This window comes from Charadrius vociferus, unplaced genomic scaffold, assembly GCF_000708025.1.
Source record: "Charadrius vociferus isolate BGI_N301 unplaced genomic scaffold, ASM70802v2 scaffold650, whole genome shotgun sequence".
In the NCBI taxonomy this organism is placed as follows: domain Eukaryota; kingdom Metazoa; phylum Chordata; class Aves; order Charadriiformes; family Charadriidae; genus Charadrius; species Charadrius vociferus.
Window position 1 is genome coordinate 1,387,326 of NW_009646736.1, and position 25,902 is coordinate 1,413,227.

The 25,902-nt window shown below is 40.2% G+C and overlaps 1 protein-coding gene across 1 annotated transcript in view; it reads left to right on the top strand.

The window, feature by feature from the left end:
• The window catches only part of PXYLP1 (2-phosphoxylose phosphatase 1), a 46,348-nt gene that overhangs the window by 9,618 nt on the left and 10,828 nt on the right, over positions 1-25,902 (top strand). The window contains exons 2-3 of the mRNA XM_009889643.1: positions 21,052-21,213; positions 22,178-22,304. Coding sequence (XP_009887945.1) covers positions 21,052-21,213; positions 22,178-22,304 — 289 coding nt within the window. The remainder of the gene's footprint in view (positions 1-21,051; positions 21,214-22,177; positions 22,305-25,902) is intronic.

Consider the following 25,902-nt stretch of genomic DNA (forward strand, 5'->3'; position numbering starts at 1 on the left):
AACAAAAAATAACATGCAACACTTCTTTTTATGAACGATGAACTTGTTTGCTATGTGAATATAATGAATGTCTCTGCTAACTCTACTGGAAGCATATCATGCATGCTGGGTGGTCTCGCAGAAGAGCTGTGATGACTTCTTTGTTAAGACAAAGAGAATCGATAAAGAATAAGACTGCTCTGGACGATATGAGAAATGGCCAACAATTTCACTTGCCATTCACATAATGAATGAGGCCTGCATCAAGTTTATGATAGAGAAGCATATATTGAGGTTTCCAGCAGTACAGAACATGAGTCACCATGAAGCTGTCTGCTTCTGTTGAGGTAACAGATGACTCGATAAAAAGAAACAGACAGTACACCTTGTATTAAATGATAGGTATTTTTCCACATTAGTTTCAGTATAACCAACTGTAGTCATAATTTAAAAATTAGATTGTTCTTCAGAGGAAGATTAGCCTTTGTCCAAGTTTGTGCCAATCATGATTATATGCTGGCTAGGGCCTTGCTTCTGTGTAAATCACATATTCTGTACGGTCACTGCCACTGTATAAATGCATGTAAAAATGCTTTGACTAAGAGCTATAGCTAATGACAGAATGCCATACTTATCTACCTTTGTTATCTCCCAGACTGCTGACTGTGTGAAAGTGCTGGATGACAGCATAAAATCAACTATAAAGTTTTACACAGTGCTAATCATATAAAACTACTCACATGCCACTTCCAGAGATGCATTGCGACTCACAGCTTCTCCAAGATAGTTCCTTGCTACACAAACATAACTTCCTTCATCAGGTTTACTCCTGCGTCCATGCACGATACGTAAGAAAAATAAAGATCCGCTGGGCAGCAGCATGCGGTGGGAGCGTGGATCATCCTTGTCCGTTTCCACTCGCTCTCCGTCCTTGTACCACTCAATAGTAGGAGTTGGCCGCCCTTCGGCTTTACAGTTCAGAGTTGTTGGCTCTCCTTTAGAGACTATCACATCTGAAGGATGCTCAACAATCCGTGGTGGAAAGTCCTCCTGGCGGAGACGGGATCCTAGAAAAAAAGAAAAGGAGAAAGGGAGGAAAGAAAAATTTATTTTAATTTTAGGCTTCACATAGTGTTCTCACAAGTTACTCTTTAATTCCACAAAAATTGTCAAAAGAAGATATGAAAACCTGTACACATCTGATATTGTTTTGTCTGATATCAGAGACTGTCAGACACATTCAAAGCTAAAAACCTCAGTTAGACTACAGATATACTATACACTTCTAAGGCATTATCAAACCCATACCACATGCAGACTGGTCTTAAAGGAGGATCTCTTACACATACATGCATGACAATCCTTTCCTTGCTCCAGTAATCTTTCTATTTACATTTGCTTCTAGGTCCCTGTGCGCTTCCAGATCCACTTATGGCTACTGCTCTGCCATCCTCTCACCTGACAGACTCAATAGATAGACATCCAAAACCAGTGTCTTACCACCCATTGGTTAACAGTTCTTTGTAGTTTTATATGTATGCTTTCTTATCCCTTTTCCACAAACAGCCCAGGTTTGGAAATAGAAGAACAAAAAATCCCAAAATAGACAAACAAAAACCCACAACTGAAACCTGAAAAGTATTCCTTCCTTTATAAATTTTTAATACAACAGTTGGCAACTTTAACTGTTCAAAGTGTCTGAAATCATTCATGAGCTTTATTTTTATTTGGAAATCTCAAGTATCAACTGCACTTTAGACATGTTCAGTGGATTGCACACATATACACTATAGGCATACATGCACTGAAAGTGCATTGCAAACACCAGTGTCTCAGAAATCATTATAGGTCCATTTTGCTTTTTCTTCTCTCTGCGTTCATCCTTTTCCTCACTTTGCTTTTTGATGCCCATCATCTTTTATGTGGAAATGTACTTTCTAACCTATTTGCAGTATCCTCAAATTCCTACCAAAACTGCATCACAACCCTGGTTACACGGTTACTGAGAGTTGAACATCTCCAGCATTTCACCATAGTGTATCTAACCAGGGATCTGGAACCCTGGATTACCCCTGAGTGTGCTCCAGCAGCTCAGCCTGAGCACAGCATACCTTGGAAAGAATGTGGTCATACATTTTCCACTTTTTTTTTTTTTTTCCCCAGTGCTAAAGTTTATGTAAAGAAATTATTCCTTCTATCACTGGAAATAATACAACCCAAAGCACCTTCTTTCAATTGCCCACCAGAATACTATTTTTCACTTTACAGTACTGATGATGATTATGCTGTCATTAAGCCTTCACAATTATCAGGACTACTCAGCATTGATAGTACTGATGTTTCTACATACTACTTTTGTACCCTCTACAATAGCAACTTTATGCATTGCCCTGTACCCTTCTGTGCAGTCACTTCGACACACAATTGTTCTGTCTGTCTGTTCTTCCTTTACACTCAGTTACATTCCCACTGCCCAGGGAAGGGAAGCAGCAGAGCCTCAACATTGTCCTGGACCTTCTTCAACAAGTCTTTACCCTGTCACTCAAGTCCTTGAATAAGGAAGAGAGGTGCTAGCCGTGGAAAGACCCTATAGAAGTAATGTATGTGGAAGAGATTTGTGCTGGATCCACCACCCTGGAGAAGGTCCCAGTGCCAATCTTCCATTACAGACTTTACCATGTAGTGCAATTTCCCTAAGGCAAGTCAGAGCATCCCAAAACCCCACTGAACTTTTGTCAAAAAAAAAAAAAAAATTAAAAAATCAACAGTGTCACAACACCAGCCAAATTTTACAATACCCTTTTTCTGAAATAGATGAAAATTCTTTCACTATTGTTATGCTCATTACAGCTATTAACAGACAAACTGTAGAGATGAATGAATGCAAGAACAGTGTCACCCAACAGAAAACCAAAGTCCAGCACTCCTAACTTCATCATCAGTTATTCAGATATAGTTCATTACTGCATATTTAATTAGGCTATATTAGTCTGACAGTTTTTCTGCAACAAACACATCACAGTAGTTTATGCCTCAACATTGCTTCTCATAAAAATGAAGTCAGCTCTCCTAATTGTTAGCACGAATCACATTTTCTAGCACAGATCCTGAAACTCCTTTGAGTGGACCTGCCATGCTAGTACAATTGAACTGTACTTCTTAAATACAAGGTATATGTGCTTTTGCAGGTTGGTGAAACATTTGGGTCCGTTTTCTGATCAGCAGTTTTGCGGAGTCATAGAAAAGCTATTTAACATCAGTATCTTAATTCTACACACTACCTATTTCAAAATATTGTCAATGCCTCATTTACTCCAAAATTTATGAGGAAAGAAATAAGGATCCATTCTACACAGTGAATCCACCTTTGGACTTCTGTCTTACTAACACTCAGGTCATTAAACTAGGGCTTGCCATAGCAATAAAGTGTTGTACCACTGCTGCACAAATGGACTCTTCCAGTAGCTACCAGATTCTATTACCCATATAGCAAAGGTATCCATAATTCTGTACTACCAGTACAACAGAAAGCACAATTTATACCTAAGCATATATATAAATTTAGGCACATATAGAAAAGAAAGATGTATGTTATTCTCCCTTCTACTGACAAAAATCTAAGAGGAGAATTTGTGATTAAAAAAAGTATCTCTAGACCATGACCCCATACACAATATTGAAAAAGACTGAAATCACTATAAAAGTAAAAGATTAAAAATTTCACAGTACATGGGACCGAAAAAGCAAACTTCATACATTGGCTAGAGACATATATAACACTCTTCACACAAGTCTACCAACTTCCTTTGTTGCTTATTCTCAAAAGAAACAAGCAAAAAGCCAGTAGTTGTTTTAAGACATTCCTACTAACAGTATCAGTAAGAACACCAAAGTTGAGGTGCTTCTTAGATTTTAGAGGGACTTAAGTCAGAGAAGAGAACAGATACAACTAAATTGATAAATGGTTAGCAGACTGTAACAAAATTAGTAGCAAAAAACGCAAAATGAAAATCCAAAATATTAGTTTTCATATACACAAAGGTTTCTTGATAACGTTCAAAACTCGTAGTACATTCTACAGAGAATTACAGGCCATGTTCAATGCCCTTTGAAAAGGGCTTTCTCCCATAAAGAGTTAAACTTTCCACCTTATACAGCCCAATTCAAAACCCCTCCTCAGGTCATAATAGCACTAATTCTTCCTCTTCCTGTACTGATGTTTATCACAAAAATAATGTTTACCTCACTCTATCCTAATTAAGCAATTTGTGCACCAGGCTGGATGGGGCTTGGTGCAATCTGCCCATGGCAGGGGGGTTGGGACTAGATGATCTTTAAGGTCCCTTCCCACTCTAACCATTCTGTGATTCTTTCTATGAATGATTCCTGAAGGAGAAGGGGGGGGGGGAAACCCAAGGTGTTTATTAAAATAGAGTATAAGCTTCTGTCTGTGTCTGGCAGAGTACATATCCTTACCATCTCTCTAAGGTGAATTCCTTACCATCTCTTACTGTTCCTTACCAACAAACAGTACCTACTCATGTTTCATATTTTAAGAATATCATTTCTTCAGTGGAAGAAAAATAAAATGAGTATTGCATTTTCCTGGTTTATACAACTAACTATATTTTAAAAAGCTGTAACTTTAGAATTCTTGATGCAGTGAGCTTGTTTTTGACATGTATTACCAGCATACAAAATTAAAAGGAGACCAGATATCGCCCTTCTTGAATTTTGCCTTCAAGCTCGTAAGCACGGATGATTTTCCACTAATGAGAAGTCTCTGGGTTTTTTGAAAGTACCAATTTAATCTGAATTTAAGATTAAAGCGAAAAACAACCCGCAAATAATATGTCTAAGGCTGTGTACATTTTAGTAGTGAATGAAGAAAACTAACTGTAAATATACAGATTTTTGTTAAAGATGCTTTTTATGTAAGATTTAAATAACCTCTTGTTGATTCTTGAAAGTGGTGGTATAATGTACTAGCCCAGAAACTAACCCTTGAAGGGGGAGGAGATATGACGAGTACTTGAGAATGATACTGTGGGACAGTCTTATTTTCTCCCATAAAAACAAAGCAATCATTTTTAAATATCTGCTTTAAATATAGGTCAGATTAGGTTGCTTCAGACAGGATTTGACCAGTAGAAGTTACTTGGCAGGCTACAGAACTTCATAAATCTTCTTTAAATATATATTCTGGCTTCTTCCATGATGGTTAGTTGAACTATATTTAAGCAGAGATTAATATGAGCTGTTAAAACATATGGTTGAAGGCTATTGTAAATAAGACCTAATACTTCGTGAAAACTAGCAGCAAGTTATTAGTTAGGATTCTGCAAATTCTTCCCTCTAGAATTTAACCCAACGCTGTAGTAAGAAAACAAGACTGGAATATACTAAGCATTTTAGCATCATTTCTCTCAAAATCCAACTCAAATCTTGGTCCTAATACCTGTAAGAAATTTTGAAAGTGGCGAAATTTGTGCTTCAGTCTTTTAATAATTACAGTGATATGTATTGCAATTAAACCTGTGAAAGGGTTAGTGACTTTTTGTAGGGTCAGGCTCATAGGTTGGTACCTGCCCTTAATTGCTTGAGTTTTGAATGGATAGTAAATGACAAAGGAAAATGAACATTCTTAGTAGGAGAAAAAGTGTGATGCCTACAGTACTTCATATTTCTGTCAGTCTTTACCGAGACTATTGCATTGATCACAGAATCATAGGATGGTTTGGGTTGGAAGGGACCTTAAAGATCATCTAGTTCCAACCCCCCTGCCATGGGCAGGGACACCTCCTGCTAGACCAGGTTGCTCCAAGCCCCATCCAGCCTGGCCTTGATCTTAATTCCCTCTCTGTATATTTAACCTGGGAGTGAACTCTGGTTTGTTGCTAATAGTTAAGTTATCTTTGTGAAAAAACCTGTGCTGTACTTAAATCCTTCCTGTTCCTGCTTCCTGCCAAACTGGGCTCTTGCACTACTTGCAAATACTGCCACAAAGAGGTTTCGCTAGAGAATGACTTGTATATTATTTGTAGTTGTATGCTATTTAATCAAATTTGACCTACGCTTCTTTCAAGGACGTGGGTAAAACCTTTGTTTTTCTACATACCGTAGAGTCCTGCTATCTCGAGATACTTATCACCAGAATGGGGCTGTAAAAGTAAATGAGGATAAAATACAAAATGAGGAAGGATATAAATTTTATTCCTTGTGACTTTGTGGGAGAGACTTGTGAGGTTTGTTCTGTGAAGGTGTGAGTCAGACTTTTGCTTCTCATAAAGTACTCTTCAGACAACGGCCCTCCTCTTGTATCTTGTTCTTGTGGAGGCCCAAATGGTGGAATTATCTCTAGACCAAGAAGCTCCCTGAGGAGTGGGTGTGTTCTTTAGTGACCTGGACTACTCAGGTTTTTGCAAATCAATGATGTGCCAATGTAACTGCTAGAAGCTCTATAGCGGCTGAACTCTTCCAACCATGTGCGTAGCTAGTTTCATTGCATGAAAGTCTGAGGAAGTGGAGTAGATTTTTGGTGGAGCTTGCACGGTGTTTTTGTCTGGTGACTCGCTTTTTTTTTTTTGTAGTTTTTTTCTTCCCTCTTCAGATGTTGCAGTAGTTTTACAGTCCTGTGAGCTTGTTTATGTTGTGTTAGTCTATTAGGAATTCAGTAGTGGTTCTTTTGGAACCATTGCTTGGGACTGTCTGGCATTGCAGTTGCAGACAATTTGAGCTACAGTACATAGAATAAGTAGGTCCGATTTTCTGTAGATCTTGAAGAAATGCTTGAAGACATTTTTATATATATATATTTTAATGTAGTATACCTCTTGTTCCTATGCCACTCTTTCTTCCTTCTCTTTTTTCTTCTACAAGCCAGTAATTGTGTCAGTTTATGACAATTGAATCTCTTCTCAGAAAAGGACAGTTTGTACTTTAATGTGTATCAATTTGATGATGGCCAGTTTCAGTTAAGACGTGGGACAGTGAAGAAATTTGGATTCTTCTTTTTTTTTTTTTTTTTTCTTTTAAGAGTTGCTTGGTCATAACCAAGCTGTATTCTGTTTACTATCATTCTCAGTTGTAGGTGGTTTTAGCCAACGTGTGTAACTTTTAAACTGTTTGTAGTTGACTGGATGATGCCTTGAGCAACCCGATTTGAGTTAGCTTTGCTTTGAGTGCTGGGTTGGAGCAGATGACCTGCAGAGGTCCCTTCCAACCTAAATGATTAGTTTATTCTGTAGCAGTAGATCAGGTGAATTCTTTATTTATTAGCAAATTCTTTTCTGTTCTTAAAAATTTCAGGAGTGTTACCCTTAACTCAACAAAAGCTCATTAACCCAGTTCTCTGCTGTTGCTTTTTCCTAGCTCTCTAATGCTGAGTCAGGCTGCCTTACAGGTAACTGCACATGTGTTTGGATTGACATGTCTGGCTTTCAAAGCCAAAAAAATTATTCCTAGGATCTTACTGTAGGTTAGTTGTATACTGACCTGAACTGTATTTTAACACCTGTAACATTGCTTTTAAATTCTGAAATTTACCTTTTTTGTTTGTAGAAGTAGTAAAGAGAGAGAGTTTTGTTTCTAATGTGCAGCTGTTACATTTTTTTATAAATGTTAAATTTGGTTTGGTGTTTCAGGGTTAGTTAAGCAGGTGAAGTCGGCAGAATTCAGTTCTCGCAAGGATGCGCCCCCCCGAGTGGGGTTTGCATTCTAGCTCTTGCTTGGGACTTCCAGGACAACAGATTTCTGTGTTGTAGTGGCAGCTGGGTAGACGCAGTCCCCAGAGCCCCCGGCTGTCTGGGAGATGTGATTTGGGCAGCTTTGGTCTTTGCTCGCCTGTGGGTGAGCCGGTGAAGGCAGAAGCTGCCTGTGTCTCATTCTGCCGCTTTCTTCTGCCCTCCCTGCTGAGCCTTCCTGTTCTGGCTGGGCAGTGGGAAGTGATCCTCATCCCTGAAGGCTTTCTCTTCTTCATGTGCAGTTTCTCAGCTGCCCGACCCCTGACTGTAGGCTGCCTTCCTTTGTCCCGCTGTTTTTTCTGCGTTTCATTACAGATGTGATGGGATCAAAACAAAACTTGGGTGTCTTAAGCTAAGAAAGTAAAGACAGTCTTGTCACCCTGCTTTGTTTTAGTACAAGACCTTTTTTAATCTTCTGCTGACCCCTCTGATGTTAGACCAGTCTTCTGAGACTTCACAATCGATTCACACTCTATTAGCTTTATCCCTCTTATTTTTATCAGAGCTTTTAGGACAATGCTATCTATTAATTGCAAATGGTTTCATCATACGTTAGTTGTTCACTCTCCTTTCTTTGAGATTTGTGTTCTGCATCTTCATCAGAGGAATGTTGTGACCCAAATCTTCTTCCCCTCCTTGCCCAGAGTGCAGGCAGTCTCAACTGGAGAGTACCAGGAAAACTAGCTTAACATCAGTGGATGTCATGCAGTCGTATTCCCCCTGTTTATAGGCCATGTGCAGTCTTCAGGAGAGCATGGACGACTACTTAAACTTTAGATTTGATGATAGGTTTCGTTTTCTGAGCTGTGCTTTGCCTGCCTTAACCGCCACTGTGCTGCTGCAAATTGAGTTGAAAACCATTGATTTTATAGATGTGTTAGTTCTATATGTATCTGTTTCAGATATGCTTAATATTCTTCAGGTAGTTGTTTGTGTTTCTTCTTAGTCCTCTTAATTTCCTCCTTGCAGTTTGTCTTCTAGGCAGTTTTGTTCTTTTATCTGTGCTTTTGCTGGGCTTTCATTGCTGAAATGATGTAGTGACTTAATCCAAAGTGTCTCGTCATTTGAGCGTGAAGATTTTTGAAAAATGTATTGTGTGTTCTTGGGCTTGTGTGTCTTCCGTGATTAATAAGGTTTCTTAAGCTGTACTAATTTTGAAGATTTTAACACCTGCAAGCAATTTTTTATTGCTTTTTAAAAATAAGAGTAATCTCTGTTCCTGAAGTTACTTCCCTTTTAAATTATCAAAGCTCACTCACTGAGAGAAAAGCAGTGCTTGCACATACTAAATGGCATTGTGGTTTATTTGTTAATGAGGTGGGGTCTAAGTAGTTTGTATTTAAAAGACTGAGGCTTTTGTGGACTTACTGCAGTGAAATATGAAGTCTTGGAAAGTGGAAGTGATCTCCCTTTATGATTTTTGTGAGATGGTTGGATTAAAAGAGCTGGAAACCCTAGGTACATGGTCTAATTTTGGGTTTACCAACTGTGCACATTAATACTCGATGAAGACAAGAATTAAGATTCACCATCTTCCTCTAAGCTGGTTTATGGCTGGTGTCCTGAAGATACCAATAATTCTCTGATCCTGAGAATAGTGTTCCGAATTTCTGAGATTAATGAATACGTCTGTAATTCCAGTCTTCCTTCCCCAGCACAAAAATCTGTCAGGCTCTACTGTATTAAATACGTTGTTTTGGGGTTTGGTGCTAGCAAATCCAAGGCAGCTTTCTGTGCCCTGGTGTTGACAAGGACAAACAAGTGAGCTGGCTTGGCTTGGGTAAGCAGTGGCATATGGTGTTGAGATCACTTCCCTGAGCAGGTCAGTTTGGGGACGGAAAACAGTTGGGATTAGATGTGAAACAGAAAGGTGCTAATTTAATGCAGTAGTTAAAATATTGATTTGAATTTGTAAGGCGTTTTATCTCGGAAGGACACGGGAGTAGGGAAGTGCCAGATGTCTGTGGATTGTTTGACTGATGACATTAACATATTAAACAGGTTGTGTCCTGTGCCTTGGCAGAGGGTATGGCTGGGCTGTAGACATGGTGGGTGTTCCTGCCTGTCGGGTGGGAGCCCTTTGAGAGAAAGGGATGTTACTGTGTGTGACCCAGGTGTGCAGACACAGAGGTACTGCTGAGAAGTGCAGAAAGCGGCTCTGTTGGGAGGTGACAGAAAAATACTTTTACCAGTGAGCAGATGTACAGAATTTGTCGCAGCCCAAAAAGCTGCTGACTTGGTGTTCTGGAACCATGGAAGCAATGCTTGTAAAGATGTAGTGGGCAGAGCAAAGGAGTGCTGTTAAGTCCTTTTATTTCTCCGGGTCTTTACCTATGTATTTTGCGATTTCTATTTCAGTAGCTGAAATATTTCAGAAGTTCTTTGTACGTGGCCTAATAAAAGTTGACTTGAGTTTCAAAAGTCATTCTGAGTGTTTTGAGATGCTGTCTAAAGAGAGCCCTAAGGAAAAGAGGCAGCGGCATGGACTCGAAGCTCTGGATGACTATATGCTCCTATCACCTGGTCTTTTAAGAGGGAGAAAAAACATTTTATCTAGGATGATAGAAAACAATTGTGCACACTTCCTTTTTTAGATCTATTTGAGGAGTGAGAGCTTAATAGCAAAAGTCAGTGGATTCCTTAAAGAATAAACACACGAAACGTGCATGTTTCAGCAGCAGGGAGCCCTTGTCAAAGATGTAAAGCGGTAGTGATGTGTCGCTGGATAACAGAACAGGAGTAACTGTTGAACTATCTTGAACTCTACTGTACGAGGCATATTTTTGTATCGTTCTCAGCTGCTGTAGATGAAAAGATCACTGAAGCCAGAGGATTTGCAGTCCGTGTTCCCGAGAAAATACTTTTTGCCATGTTTTCTTCTGCTGTGTTGAACACTTAGCGTAGTTGGCCGCTATGTCTCTGTTCAGTTCACATGTGAAATCTGCCAAGCGTCTTTTTTTCAGTCATGATGTAATCACTGCCGCACAGCTTCCCACTACAGTATTTGTGAGAGCCAAAAAATGTACGGGACAAAAAGAAAAAACAAAGGTCACCACCCACGGGCAAATTATGGCAGTAGTGTTCGGTATATTGTGTCCTGCAGCTACCTTTTCATGTTGACCTTCATTTTGAGACAATACCATGGAAATGGGAAGAGTTGCCAACAGTTTCTGAACACAGCTGATGAAAGCTGTTTTGAAAATCTGTTTCAGGACAATTCAGCTGGATTAGTTCATTTACCAGTTGCTGAATTCTGTAGACAGAAGCAGGACAGAGCTTTAAAATCTTACTGTAGTGCTCATGAATCGTCTTAGATAAGTAACAATGGCTGGATCTACTGTATTTATAAAAATCATGCTTTCAGGCCGTAAAAAAACCCCGTACTTAGTCTTTGTATACTTAAGCCTTGTTTGGTAGCCTTCAGGACACTGATTTGATACAGTCGAAGTCATCTCACAGCCTGATGAGACGTGGCAGCTACGTCGATAGAAACGCCTTCATTTATAGCGTCGTGGTGCAGCGTATGTAACACTTCATTTGTGAATCCTGACGAGCCTGTGGTAGGCAAGGGGCCAACGTAACTGCCTCCTTGTAAGCAGTGCTGGGGCTTTTCTTGCGTCTTGTCACAAATAACCTGGAGCATGAGCAACATCTGACTAGAGTAATGTGTTTATAGAGCAGGAAATCTGTCTGCTTGTCTAGATGTCTAGTAAGAACCTCCCTGTCCCTTCTGAATCGACTGAAGAGCCAAGTAGTGAGGTAATTAGTGAGAAGCTGGTAAGGAAAAGCTTTATTAGGCATATATATTTAATTTAAAGAAAGGAGCGCATTTAATTGATGGAAATATAAATCTTTTCCATGTTAAACAATGCAGAGGTTCAGCGTAGTAGGAAAATAGAATAAAATGTAGAGTGTAGTTTTTCACTTTGGGAGGAGAAGTGGAAAATTACTGTCTTCTCTAGAACTTGAAAAGGCTCGGATTTGGAGTCAGCATTGCTGCGTTATTGCTGTCAAGCTGAAAATCCTGGAAGCTATTTAAGCAGTGCCATATGCCCTTCTGCATTGTCAATTGAAAAACAACTGGGGGGGAGGAAACCCTGAAAACTATAAAGCTCTTTTCAGAGCCATGTCTGGACTCAATAAATGCAAGCACCCATTGTATAATTTAACATGTCTGATTAAATTCAGTCTCAAAAACATACCACTACAAGGCCTGCCGTGTTGTGCTTTGGTGCAAAAAAGATTTTCTTAACATATTTATTTTCTTTGTGTAAGTCAGATTGGCACCCTGTAAAAAACCAGCAAAGCATGCAGCTGGAAATAAGAGATTTGTTCTCAGAAATCCTGGTGTGAGTTGTTTAGAGCCAGTAGAGCTACCGCACACGGTGGTCATGTGTAGTTGTTCTGCTTATTTTTAAACATGAATACACAGACAAGGCAATCTGGCCTTTCCCCCTGCGTCTGATAAGGAATAAGGCCCTGGGTCAGTACCCGCGAGCTATGGCTCCGTGGGCAGAAGGCTACTTTTGGCAATTGTCCCGAGATAGGGAAAATCTTTAAAAGTTCCCAACTTGTAATCTAGCAGATAGGCAGAGAAGTAGGCCTTGACCCACTCCTGCAAAGGGGTAGGGGATCTGACTATTTCTGACCAAGTCTGTGAAAAACAGCTAAAAAAAGGCATCCAATTTACAGTAGTTCTCAGTTGTCCATAGGGAGATTTGCATCTCCAGTGGAGAGCTTTATAGCCCTGAAAACCAACAAGGCTGAAAACTCAGCTGGCATTAGACTAAAGAATAATATTTGCTTGCATTCGGTGCAGTAAAATTACATCAGTGTTGATGAGTAAAGTTCAAATGCACTTACGTTGCAGCTTGTTATTATGATTGTTCCTGGGGGAAAGAAGGGACTGTGTTGTGAAAGCTCATACTGGGGCATATGAGACTATAGACCTCCATTTTGGTCAACTACGATTTGGCTTATCTTGTATTTAAGCTTGTGCATGGGAGGAGACCATTGTGAAGTCTTTTGCTTTTTTTTTCCTCATAGCCTCATATAAATGAGGTTTTCTTATAAACATGCACATTAATAAAACACTTTAGACCTCACACTCGTTCCCCCTCAATCGGGCCTGACTCCCACTAGAGTAGCTGAGGTACGTCCCCAAGCGCCTAGCCCTCCGGAGTTTCCCTTCTCTGTCAGTGAACTTGCAATAGACAGGGTACTTCTGCTTTCCGCCACTGAGAAATAGCACTGAAGACCAGAATTTTGAAAGCAGCACTTTTCTAATCTCGACCCAGGTAATGCAGAAATTTACCCTTCAGGGATCAGGGCATCAAAATGGCCCCTCCCAACTCCGTGAATTTAATCAGTTTCTCTTGGCAAGTTAACGTTTATATGTAAGAATTCAAAATACGGTGTTCTGTTCCACAAGTCTGCTGCGGCATTTCTCAGTGTCTTCTGAAGTAATTGATATTTTTGCTGTAGGAAGGGAGATGTCTATGTTTACCTGATAGGATCAATAGAACTATCCTAGTGGGCTTTAACTTCTGGTGTCGAAATATGCTGTAGTGAAGGCTGTTGCAGAAATCTGTGGTTCTGCAGCATGAAGTGCATTTATTCAAGGCTGCTATAGCAAGCATTTTGATTAGAAGCGCTGGCTTGAAAAGAATGTTTATTCAATGATATCTGCTACTTACAAATACTTCCCCTGAATATTTTTTAAAGTCTGTCTTAGAACTTGAAACATAGGGTGCTGGCAATGGGATTGTGCTGTAAGTCAAGAGTCCTTGAAAAGTCTCTAAATGACTATGATCTCTCTTACAGAAGGAAGAACAGCAGCAGCAACCCAGAAACTGAAGAATGTATGTCAAATATGTGCATGTGTTTGGGCACGTCTCAGGCTGTAACTCCCCACTAGTGCTGAATGTTTGCAAATTCTTGGAAACTCCAAGAAAGGGATCTGTAGTCTCTCTTCACTGTTTGCGCCTGTTTGACTGCTCAGTGAATACCATGAGGTTGGAAATTCCTTCTGTAATGACAATGATGAAACTACTTTGGGTGATCTGTTTTCAGACCTTTGGTTTGACAGCATTTTTGAGTGTACAAGAAGGGAAGTGGTTACCTCTGCTGCCCAGCTACAGCTGCGATCTGAAAGCTGTACCGATGGGACCTTGAAGTGCCTACTATTGCTAGGTTGAAGTATTGTGGAGAAATTCTACTCCAAGGAATCTTCTTTAACTTGTCAGGGAGTTGTCACAGCAGAGCATTCTGGTTTTGCTATTCTGGGTTGAATTTAGGTGTCCCCCCCCCCAGCCTCCTGCTGTTCTTTCTGTTACCCGCCTCCCCTAGAGCTTCCTTCACTCTTTTTTTCCTTTTGCCCTTTGGAGCGGTGCTCAGAGGGGTTAGCGGCACTGTGGGAAGAAAACCTTGAAGCTTGGAGCCTGCTTTGCAGCAGGAGGGGCAGCGGCTGCCCAAGGAGCTTTCCGTAGAGAATCCATCTGGGCTTCAGGGGCCCCCGCTCCACTTGCTCCTGCGCTGGCAGAAGAGACAACAGAGGTGGAGAAACTGGAAGGGCAAATGCTAGGGCAAGCAGGGACATGGTGACAGGAGGAGGTTACAGATGTGGACGGTTTAGAGTCTGCAAAGATACTGAGGACTGTCACTTCTTCAGAAGTTCAGCGTGGGCAGATTTTATGTAAATATAAAATTTGTCATCAGGTTCTGTAGGGCAGGTGCCTTGATTTAAAATAAAAATTACTGGAAGATTTTTGTTTAATTAAACTGCACATTATTAATAAATTAAAAGACAGTTAAGACAAGCATGTAAAAGATTAGTAGCTCTAATTATATTTTACATAGATGTGAAAGATGAAGCTAGGACACTTATGTTCACAGGGTTAGAAAGCCTTTTAAAAGATTTTTATGGTGGTTTTTCTTCATCATACTTGATAGCTTGACCAGTGTGAGGCTAATAAGCCGTTTTTGTTCGTGTGATTACTCAGCATTCAAATCCAGCACATTAGTGCTTGTGGCATTGTGCATTATGGATGAAGGCCCTCGCTGGTAATACGGATCTTACCTTTGAGACTTGCAGAGCCTTTATTTAGCTGTACAAAAGAATAAATTGAGGAAGGTGGATCGTGTGTCACACAGGCGTATTTTAACTTCCTTGATGTCCAAATATGCATTGGTAATCCCAAGCAGAGCTCTAGAGGTGCCCCTGGGGCTGCGTTGCCCATGCGCGGGGTGGCCGGCTGGCGCAGCTCCGGCAGCGCTGTGCCCAGGCTGCCTTGCTCCCCGGCGCACAGCCGCCGCCTTCGGGCTTGGGCCACGTGCTCTTCAGCCCTCGTGCGCCTTATCTTCTTTTTCCAGGTTGTTGTTCTCGCTGCACGCATCTCCACCTTTTCCCCCCATCTCCTTTGTTTTGAAGCTTTCCTACCATTTTCTGTTTCTTTTTCTCTACACTTCTCTTCCCGTTGCTCGCTCTCTACTTAAATGGAAGCTAGAAAAGGTGAAGTCTACATTCATGGTGAGAATTTCAGCAGCCTGAGCGTTCTCCTCTGTGCTAGGCAGCCTTGTTTAGGGCCCTGCTAGGAGCAGAAGGGAAGGGGGGGCAAAAGGTGGAAGAGGGATAAATACCTTTTTGTGCTCTCTGACATGCGCGTTTGCTTTTCTTCACCAATTAGCATAAGGTTACCTACAGTGGGGTGGTGGCTTGGGTTGTTTGGGTTTTTGGGTTTTTTTTTTTTTTTTGCATTTCTGCTGTGTGGCTTCATTTCCATGTGACCGTTTTAAATAGCATGTTTGCATGGGGCTGAAAGAACCTTCTGTTTCATAGACGATGAAAACTTCAGGTCTCTAAGTCAGAAAATTGAGACTAACATGGCTACTTGTGCTGCTGCTTCTCGGGCTGGTTGGAGCTACAACGGAAAACAGAAATGGAAAATGGTGTTGTTGCCTATCTTTCTGGTTTTAGGTAAATGTTAGTGACTTTTTCATGGATAAATCTTTTTCTTCTTGGTAAACAGTTGTGATAACTTTTGTTTTTCCAGTTGAAACTAGGACTTCAGGAGGGAGAGAAACTGGTAATGGAGGGATTTAGCATTCAAGTTGGTGTTTCTTCTACATGAACTGCACTTTGCTTTGTGTGTTTTTCTGCTGTGCTGAATTCTGTCAAATTCATGTCAGTTTTGTAGCCCTAATTTGTATCAGACTGGCTCCCTCCTTGGGCTTCTGAGTACAATAGTTGATTTGATAAGCTTGACATTCTTCCAGAGGGGATTAGTTGCTATGTAGTAATTGTTACAGTCATCATACTGAAAGCACTTCTGAATGATTGTCTCTTGCTTAGAAACTACTTGTCTAACATTTGTCTTTTTTGGTATTTTTTGTGGCATTCAGGAACGGGGGGGATACGGAAGTCAGACAAATTAGCTTCTTGCTCTTTAAATAGGGCATATTTAATGTACACTGAGAATAAAACCATATGTCATAATATTTCAGATGCCATTGGTTTTGTTCATAAAGACATTTAGTCAAACTGTTAGCTTCATTTTAAAATTTGGTCTTCAGGTTCTGTGGTTTGATTTTAAAATAAAAATGACTGGAGTTTTTTGGTTTAATAGACTTAGCATCAGAGTTTGGATTTTATTTCCTCTTAATTCTGTCAACTTAAAAGCCAAAAATCGTATCTCAGTTTGGAGCTGCAGAAATTCTTGAAGGAGTGATTGTACAGCAGTATTTAGCTATTCTACCGTGTGACCGGTGCCCCTCTGTCTCTCACGGGATGGGGTTTGCTGTTGGGCTGTTCGATCAGATCTTTTGTCTGATACCAGCCCATGTGTTTGGTTTTACTTTGCATTTCAAACAATTTTAACTTGATGAGACACTGAGCAGAGTTGCATTGAGGTATTTTCATTTTATTGTTTCTGGAAGCCTTCTAGTTTTTTCCTAGATATAACTTTTTCAAAACTAATGTTTCAAAGTAGTTTCTGTGTAGCTTCTTTAATTTTAAAAATATTTTTTCTTTCCTTTTTTGTTGTCAAACTACCTCTATAATCAAATGTATGTATTCCTTGTAGTTTCAGTGTTGGCAGTTTCCAGTTAGATCACCAAATATGTTTCAGATATGTTTTATTAACTGCCCTGGCTGTGGGAAATGCACATCAAAATCGTCTGTTTCATTTCTGTTTTACATTGTTGTATTCCTGTCATAGTAAAACATGAGCTTTGAAAGGTCCAGCAGTGTAAGGATCCTGTTCAAAAACTCCCTTAATCATAGATTTTAAGTATGACTATATACACATCGGCAGACATGTTTTGGGCAAGTGCATGTGACTATGAACTAATAGAACAAGTCCTATAAAATAGTGTTAAGCTGTAAAAAGTTATGTGAAAACTGTACTCTGATCTTATTTACAGCTAAAAAAGCAGAACTGTTTGATAAAAAGATGAATTTCAACTCCAGATGAGGGACTACTGCCTGCCCCCCTCGCCCCCCCCTTTTTTTCCGCCCTTCTTTCCTCCTCTGAGCAGTGTCAGTCCAGTACTACTTGGAGGTTTCCTGGTTCCATGTGGGCCAGAAAGCCCACTTGGGAGACAAAGGTGGGATTGACACTGCACAGGGAGACTTTTACTAAGGAAAGAACTTGGAAACAGAGAGACAGTCTGCTCTTCAAAGAGCTTTAAGTAACTGTGCAGTGTGGTATAAGGGGTACCAAAAGGGAGGAACAAATTGAGCCTTCCGTGCCGTAGGGAGCTGGAGAGGAGGAGATGTGCAAAGCAGGAGTTGGCAGCTAGGAAGCAGGATAGATGAAGACAGCAAGGCAGTGTGAAGCCCGAGTACTTGAACCGAAAAGGGAGGGAGAAAGGAGAAAACATCATAAATACGGAAGGCACTAACAATGTCCGGGGAATGGCAGAAGGTGAGAAAAGAGTAGAGAGACAACTGAGACTTTAGCTGTCGGTATGGGAAATACCTCTATCATTGGTTGGACCGGGCAGAAGTCTGAAGAGGGGCTGTGTTATTTGGGGTCCTCATCCCAACGCACTGAAACTGCAGGATTGTTCCAGCTTGTGCGGACCTTTAACAAGAGGAGAGGAGGACCAGCCTTGCTGGGTGGGTTCTTCATGGTCACCGTGCTGATAAAGCTGAGCAAACAGAAGGCAGCTTTCCGACTGGAGTTCATCTGTACTTGCTCTTGTTTTTCCCCTTTTCTGAAATACTTGCTGTTTTTATGTGCGTGCATTTGGTGGAAAGTTCCAGTGGACTGCCTAGACTCCTGCCCAGATCCTTCAATATTTTTTTCTCTTTCTATTTAACATAGTTAAATGGAAGACCCAGGTATTTGCATAGGTAGTTTGTTTGGGGTTTTTTTATTATTTTTTTTTCTCCCAATATGTGTTATTTCAATTGTGCGTTAAGTAAATACTACTTGTTATGACAGTGTTTATTTAGGTGACTGGAGTTTTTTGACCTTCTTGGTAATTTTCTTTTTCCAACCTACAAATAATTTGAATCATGTAAGCTGATTCATAGAATGGTTTGTGTTGGAAGGGATCTTTTAAAGATAATCTAGTCCAGTTCTCCCACTGTGGGCAGGGACATTTTTCACGAGATCAGGTTGCTTAAATATGTTCAGAAATCCAGACAATATGGTTATGCCCCAGGTGGGTTCAAGGTTAGAAGGTCCTTCAGCCCAGTCCCTATCTGAAATACTTTGACATGGACAGGGTGATAGAGTTGAGTGGGGAAATGCTGTGTCTCCCCTTCCTCCCTGGTATTAGCCCCACTTATTCGCTATGCAGTAAGGGCAATGTTTACCAGCTATTACTAAGTAAATAATAAATGTAGTTAGCAGCAGTATTTAGAATAGGATAGTTTTTAATAAACATTTTTTTTGAGTTAATGACGTGAACTGTTGTTATTCCTGATCTTGGACTATGTTTCCAGTCCACAGAATAGTCTCACGTTGCACCCATAACTGCTGTGTTGACTTAAGAGTCTCCTTTAAGGGGGTTCTGTCAGTGGCCTTTTAAACTTCAAACATCTAATCTGTTAATCTTGTAGGTGCTATTCTTAATATTAAATTTTATTTTTAATATTTCAAATAGAGTAGATTCTTCCCTTTAAGATTCAGTGCTTATCCTTATTATTAAATTTGTCTGGCAGTGTAAAGTATTTCTTTCAACTATTTTGATTAGAGGTCAGACTTACTGTCTGCAAACAAAATATTTGGCCTCATGAATCGTCGGCACTTGATCTTAGTAAGATAATGTATGCATCTGTTGACTGCTGTGGTTAATAGTCTCAGTGCAAAAATGTGATCTGTTCAGGTTTTTTATAGTTTAATCTGCCTTAGATAAAAAATTAAGTTCCTTATTTTGCATTTAAGTCTCCCAACCAAATTTTAGCACCAGAGTTCATAGTCGTTGCTATTGGGATATGGTTTCCCCTGTCTTCTGAAATGTTCATGGGTCAAAGCTGAGCTGAGTTGCATTACCTCCATGAGTACTTGAGGCAACTCTGTACTTTTTTGTGACACTAAGTGAGCAGTAGTAGTATTGTGCTTTGATCTAGAGAAAACTGTTGACAGAAAGCTGTTGCTCCTAACTTTTTCTGGGCAGGAGACTTGACCAACATAACATAACTGCTGTAATGTCCCATTTATGCTCTTTAAGCAGTAGTTGTCTTGTAATGCTATTTATTTGCAGCAAGTGTTGTAAACACATTCTTAGGTTTGGGATTTATACCCCAAATACAAATTTGCTGCAAGCCCCCTTCAAGCCAGAGTTATCAACCTCCGATAGATATTGCCAAGGCTCTGTGTTACTGATAGAGTTTCTCGGTCAGTGGTTTGCAACGTCTCACAATGATGTGAGTCTTAGCATGGAAGGAGCTACAAAATGAGTCTGGTAAATAAATGCTGAAATGGCAGCTGAACTCTGCAGTTTAAGTGGCCAAAATCAAAATTAGGGTTTAATATTCTCACCAAGCACAGTCCTGTGGCCAGTCGTATGCAAAATCTGAAACAGCTTAAGGAGAAGTTTCAAGCTGCTGCACTTTGGGTATTAACCATGTCAACAGCACTAGCAGGGGTATGGAAAATGCTCGAATCCTGGTTTTGGCAGGCAAAGAGAAACCACAGAAAAATATTTAAAGTAGTGCATTGTAGCGTAAGAATGAAGAGTCTGTCTTATATTAACAGCTACGTGCTCTTAAAATCTTTGTGTATTTCACTTCAGTTTGCTGTCTTCATTGGTTTTCTTTGTCCGCACAACTCTATTGCGGAACAAATTAGCTTCCAAAATTAGGTTTGGGAGTTAAGATGTAACTGAGAAACTGACTCAGAAGAATTAATAAAATTCTGCTTTGGAATGTGTTCTCTCATCTTTTCTTTCTTTCTTTTTTCCCCTCTCACCACAGAAAAATAATGGGCGTAAGAATACAAACACTTTTCCTCCTCTTTTTCACCTCTCAATCTGCCCCTCTTCAAATACCGGAAGGTACTAACGTAATAACAAATGCCCACGTTTTTTTTTTTTTTTTTTTTATAAGCGTAGTCTTGTGAGGCTTATAAATTAACTAGTGCTTTCGCATCAAGACAGGGTAAAAAGACATCAGTACGACTCTGGCCTTAAATTCCGATATGCTTCAGCATGCTTCTACATGTTGGAAGACTAGTGGTGGTATTTCTGTTAATTTCCCTGCCCTGTGAAAGCATTAACTGCATTTCTTAGTATTTAACATTTTTTGTGGTAGTCACAGTTACATTTCAACAAATATATTTTGTGTGCGTTTCTTTGGGTGAGTCAGACCATTTAAGGCTGGCAAGGGAGCCACGTAAGAGCAGGGATTAGTAAGGAGAATGATGGACTATCCAGCCCCTTCAATCTTGACTGCTTTGTTTTCCCAGTGGTTTGTAGAACCATCATAACTGTTCTGTGTCTTTTGCTGGTGTCTTTCAGTGTCAGTTTTTAAGTTAAAACAATGAGAGACAGGGGCCTGTCATGGCCCTTTTCATCCTATTCATGCTCTTAGAGCTTCATGAGAGACAGACAGAAAAAGCAGCTTCAAGAAGAGTGCAAAAGGCCAAATTGTTCTATATCCAGATGTATTTCTGCAGTCTTAGCCAAGCATTGACTTTGCTAAAGAGCTTTCTGGGCTTGCCTTCTTGACTGTGTAAATCAAGAAAAATTCACAACAAAGATCTAAACTGTAGAGTGGCGTCCTTTCATGGAAACCATAGACTTTGTGCATAATTACTAAAAAAAAAAGTCATAGTCCTTGAAATTTCTTTAATGTATATGCTGTATGTTTTGTATTTTTCAGTGCATTTAATCCCAGTAAACCCCATCAGGGAAGATGGTTTGAATCCTAAAAGCCGAAAGAGAATAATGCCCGATTTGCTGACTGAGCCTCCTGCAATAGATCCTGTTTATGAAGCTCATATTTACTGCAATATTCCCACCATTGCTGAGCGCAGCATGGAAGGTAAGCTTTGTGAACGCAAACGTCAGTTTAGTTGCTTGCTTCTGCGTGCTGTCATTGGAAACGATAACTTTGTGGATTGTCAGTTCTTTGATGCTTGGAGAAGGTATAGCAAACGCCAGCTGGTTGCTGAATTATGTTAAATCATTCAAAAATACGCTCTTCTGTCCTTCCCTTTGTATCCTCTTGGTTGTCTTTATTTGTGGAAGTGATTCTACTTCTAGTCAGTGGTCAGCTGGAGGCCTAAAAGGTGAAAGGGGCGAGACTGATACAGATATTTAATATTGGAGTTATAATGCTTATTCTAGGTGACCTGCATTGCAAATTATATTGTTAACATCTGAAAAATAGTTGACTTGGAATTCTGAAAAAAAACCCAAACCAACCAACAAACTCAAGTTCCAATTTATTTTGGAACTCCAAACCATTAGACATAGTCAGCTAGAAGACATATTTGTGTTCTTTACCCTATAGCGGCTGCAGCAGCAAGTTAGCCTGAGTGAATTCCCTCATTAGCGTATCCCACTAATGCATATAAAATAAATCACAAACTAGTATATCAAAAACCTCCAAATTAGGCTTATTGCAAAATTTTTCATTAGGATAGGGGTCTGGAAGAGAGGCATCATAAGAGTATAGTAGCCTTACTGTGTTCGCAGAGATCAGTGCTTGAATAATGTCTTGTATGGTTGTTGGACTTTAGAGGTACTATGGAGAACGTGTGAAGAACCTGAGTTTTAAATAAGTTGTCTTGCAATTTAAAGTGAAATCTTTCTTGGGACAGTGAGCTATAATATCTTACGGAGGTTATCTCTCATTGCAACACCAAAGCTATCAAACCAATTATATCTGCTTTTTTTTCTTAAAGGAAAAAGTGTGCAAGGGAAAGATTCAGGTATCATTCACTTAACTTTTTCGTGGTTTTTTTTTTTTTTTTCCCTTTTTTTTCTCCTCCCCTTCTCTTTAGGTCATGCACCTCATTATTTTAAGCTAGTGTCAGTTCAAGTGTTGATTCGGCACGGTGATAGGTATCCGCTGTATGCCATTCCCAAGACAAAGAGACCCGACATTGACTGTATGTTGCTACCTAGCAGGTAAAATTCTTGGCTTTTAGCATTACTAAGTGTGTGTTTTGCTTGTTAATTGCTTTGTTCCTCTTCAGGAAACAATTTGTGCAGCTTGAAGTATGTTGTGATTTCCGATGTTTGCGTATTGTGGTAGATTTAAAAAAAAAGCTGTATCAGTGGTATACAATATTTCCTTTGAAACAGGAACTATTACTTGCCACCAGTTCAGACCAGAACAAATTCTTGGTATTTCTGCAAAACCAGCAAAAGCTACTTAGTTGAGTATTTAGGTTACCATTCCTCTTAGATGAGCTTCTACACATTTTGAAAATGTAAGTGCAGTGTTTGAGAATGTCTCTTCCATTTCAGCTAATCATGCTTCCTTTTGTGTGAATACAAAAAGGTGTCAGTCGGTCACTGCTGTAGGAAATTCTGGGGGGTTTTATTATTTTTGATTTTTCAGAAATAGAGGTTATCAGAGTTTCCTTCAATTAATGATTTATATCGAAGTACTTTTAAGGGCAAGAAAAAAAGGTGGCTTTTACATTTAACTATTAAATGCAAGTTAAACAAAGTGCACTGTTTGTTACTTGAAAACTGCCCTTTTCCTGTAGTTACCCCTCGCTATTTAAAACTGTCACACGTGAGTTTTTTATGTCTGACTGCCATTAAAACATCATTTACCTTTCTATTTCAGTATAGTGTGTGTCTGTCTAACATCATGCATTTGTAGCTTGCTGATGCTTGTCTTCGTACCTGAACCAGTTTGAGCTGTAGATGTAGTCTGAAATGCTTCTCTTCCTTCTGGAAGAACCTTTCTTTCTTGTTTAGAGTTTACTCATAGATAAAGATGATTTATAGTGTACAAATAAATAGTGATGATGTAAATCTCCAAACATTGTCCTAGGTTTCTTGATTACATACGGGGTTTTTTTCTCCTTTTAAGTAGGGTCTGTGGTATTTATTTTTTTTCCAACAGAAGACTTTCCAGTGAACCTACTGAATACTTAGCTTTTCTTGATATTTTTATTGTAACTGTATCAGAGGTGTTAGCAAAACGTCTAGGCAAATCTACAGCTTTATAGTGCTGCCCACTCAATAGTGTCAGGTGTGGAGATTTCAGTGAGTGGGGAGTGCATCTGTTTTATGTACCTGCATACATTGCTTGGGAAAAGAGGCATAGTAGGTTTCCTAATCTACTGATACAAAAGCAGTGGAGACATACCGTCAATAGTCAATACCTTTTTCCAGAATAGTATGGGACCTGTCTTCAAAGAAATGATGGTCTCGCTTTTCTGGTGTGGTATTATTCAGAAGTGGCTTTACTCTGTCATGCTGAAAGTGTTAACAGCACAGTGAAAGTGCATTCCTGACTTCGATATATCAAATGTGTGTTTCTTGTTTTGAAAGTCATGGGCTGTGTTCCTTAAAATTTTAGTAGCTTCCCGTCATCAAGAGCATGTCTGATTTTATCTTTTACATCTGAAATACTCTGTCCTTTCAGCTTTTCCCCAGTGGGCTTTTAACAAAAGAATCTGTCTGAAGAAGGAGATGGATTAAAGTACACGCCTGAGTTTGTGATTAGCTAGTCTACGGCACTTCCATTTAGAAAAGCGAGTCAATTTTCATATCTGGTCCTGCATCAATTTCTGGCTCAAGTATATTAAAAACCAAACACAATAGTAATATTGCACAGTAGGAATGCTGCTAAAATTTGCTGAAGTGATATGAAAGAATACCTGAAACGAATTATTAAGAATAGCTTTGTCTTGTACTTGTAAAGGTGATGGGTAGCTTGATTAAAGAGGCTTGCTAACTAGATACAGATGGTAGTGGACAAAAAGGCCGGCAGGAAATGGTCAGCAAATTGGATATGTCTATAAAGAAAGCTGAAATATGTTCTTAGAATGGTTTGTGTTGGAAGGGGCCTTAAAGATCATCTAGTTCCAGCCCCCCTGCCATGGGCAGGGACACCTCCCACCAGCCCAGGTTGCTCAAAGCCCCATCCAGCCTGGCCTTGAACACCTCCAGGGATGGGGCAGCCACAGCTTCTCGGGGCAACCTGTTCCAGCCTCTCACCACCCTCAGAGTAAAGGATTTCTTCCTAATATCTAATCTAAATCTTCCCTCTTTCAGTTTAAAGCCAGTACTCCTTGTCCTGTCACTGCACTTCCTGCTAAAGAGTCCCTCCTCAGCTTTCCTGTAGCCCCCTTTAGGTACTGGAAGGCTGCTGTAATGTCTCCCTGGAGCCTTCTCTTCTCCAGGCTGAACAACCCCAACTCTCTCAGCCTCTCCTCATAGGAGAGGTGCTCCAGCCCTCTGATCATCTTCACGGCCCTCCTCTGGATCTGCTCCAGCAGGTCCATGTCCTTTTTGTGCTGAGGAGGCCAAAGCTGGACGCAGTACTGCAGGTGGGGTCTCACCAGAGCAGAGTAGAGCGGCAGAATCCCCTCCCTCGCCCTGCTGGCCACGCTGGTTTTGATGCAGCCCAGGATGCGGGTGGCCTTCTGAGCTGTGAGCGCACGTTGCTGGCTCATGTTGAGCTTCTCATCCACCAACACCCCCAAGTCATTCTCCTCAGGGCTGCTCTCAATCCATTCTCTGCCCAGCCTGTATTTGTGCTCAGGATTGCCCCGACCTTTCCCGACAGGGAAATTGCCTTTGTTATGTCCTGAAACTTGCAAGGCTTGTTATGCTGTCCTCAGTTGTACTTAGTGTTGTAACGCTATTCTGGCATGAGATGTTGAAAAGTAACTGTTACTGCTGAATGGAGCTACTGCTGTGGTGGTTGGGGTAACCCTATGAACATTTGAAATCCTCATCAGTTTTAGCCCCTCTGTGTGCCTACCTGTTTGTAGAAAACAGACTCAGGAGCTCAGAAGGTACATTCAGGCTACCCTATCTATTGGCCTACGTTTTGCCTGAAGAACTAAACAGAGGAAAAATTACATTCTTTTTTCCCCTCTAAACAGAAGAAAAATACAATATACCACATGTATGCGCTTTGTACACAATATATACAAGTATACGTACAAAAAGTATGTATACATTTTTAAGAGTAAAATGGGAAGCAAAATAGACATGAGGAATCTGCTTTTTATAGTAAACATGGCATTGAATTTAGAAGATTCAAAGAGGTTTTAATTTCACCGGTTTTAGAGCGTATATGTATACTTCCATCTTTCTTAGCTGCTTAGTACAAATATCAAAATCAGAAATTAAGCAAAACCACATCCTCCACTTTTGAAAGGAGACTGCTCTTTTGGAATGCCTGTCTATGAACACAACCCAAAATATCTGATTTTCTGACTATACTGAACAAGTTTTGTAAGTGATACTAGTCTGGGACCTTTTACATGGTGCAATTTTTTTAAGCCCCCCCCCCGCCCCAACTTCCCTCTGCTATCATGTTGGCTCCTTCTTTTCTTTATTCATACTTCAACTTCCACCAAAATGCTTGTTTTGCCAAGAAGTGGCCTTCAGTAGTCTTATCTATCATCCTCCAAGAGAAGTTTGAGTTCTTGGAGAGGTGCTCGACCCCACCAGTGTTCTGTGTCCAGTGCAAGCCGGCTGGCTTTCTGAAATTGGCTGTACAGCCCTGAGACTGCAGGCAGGAGAGCAAACT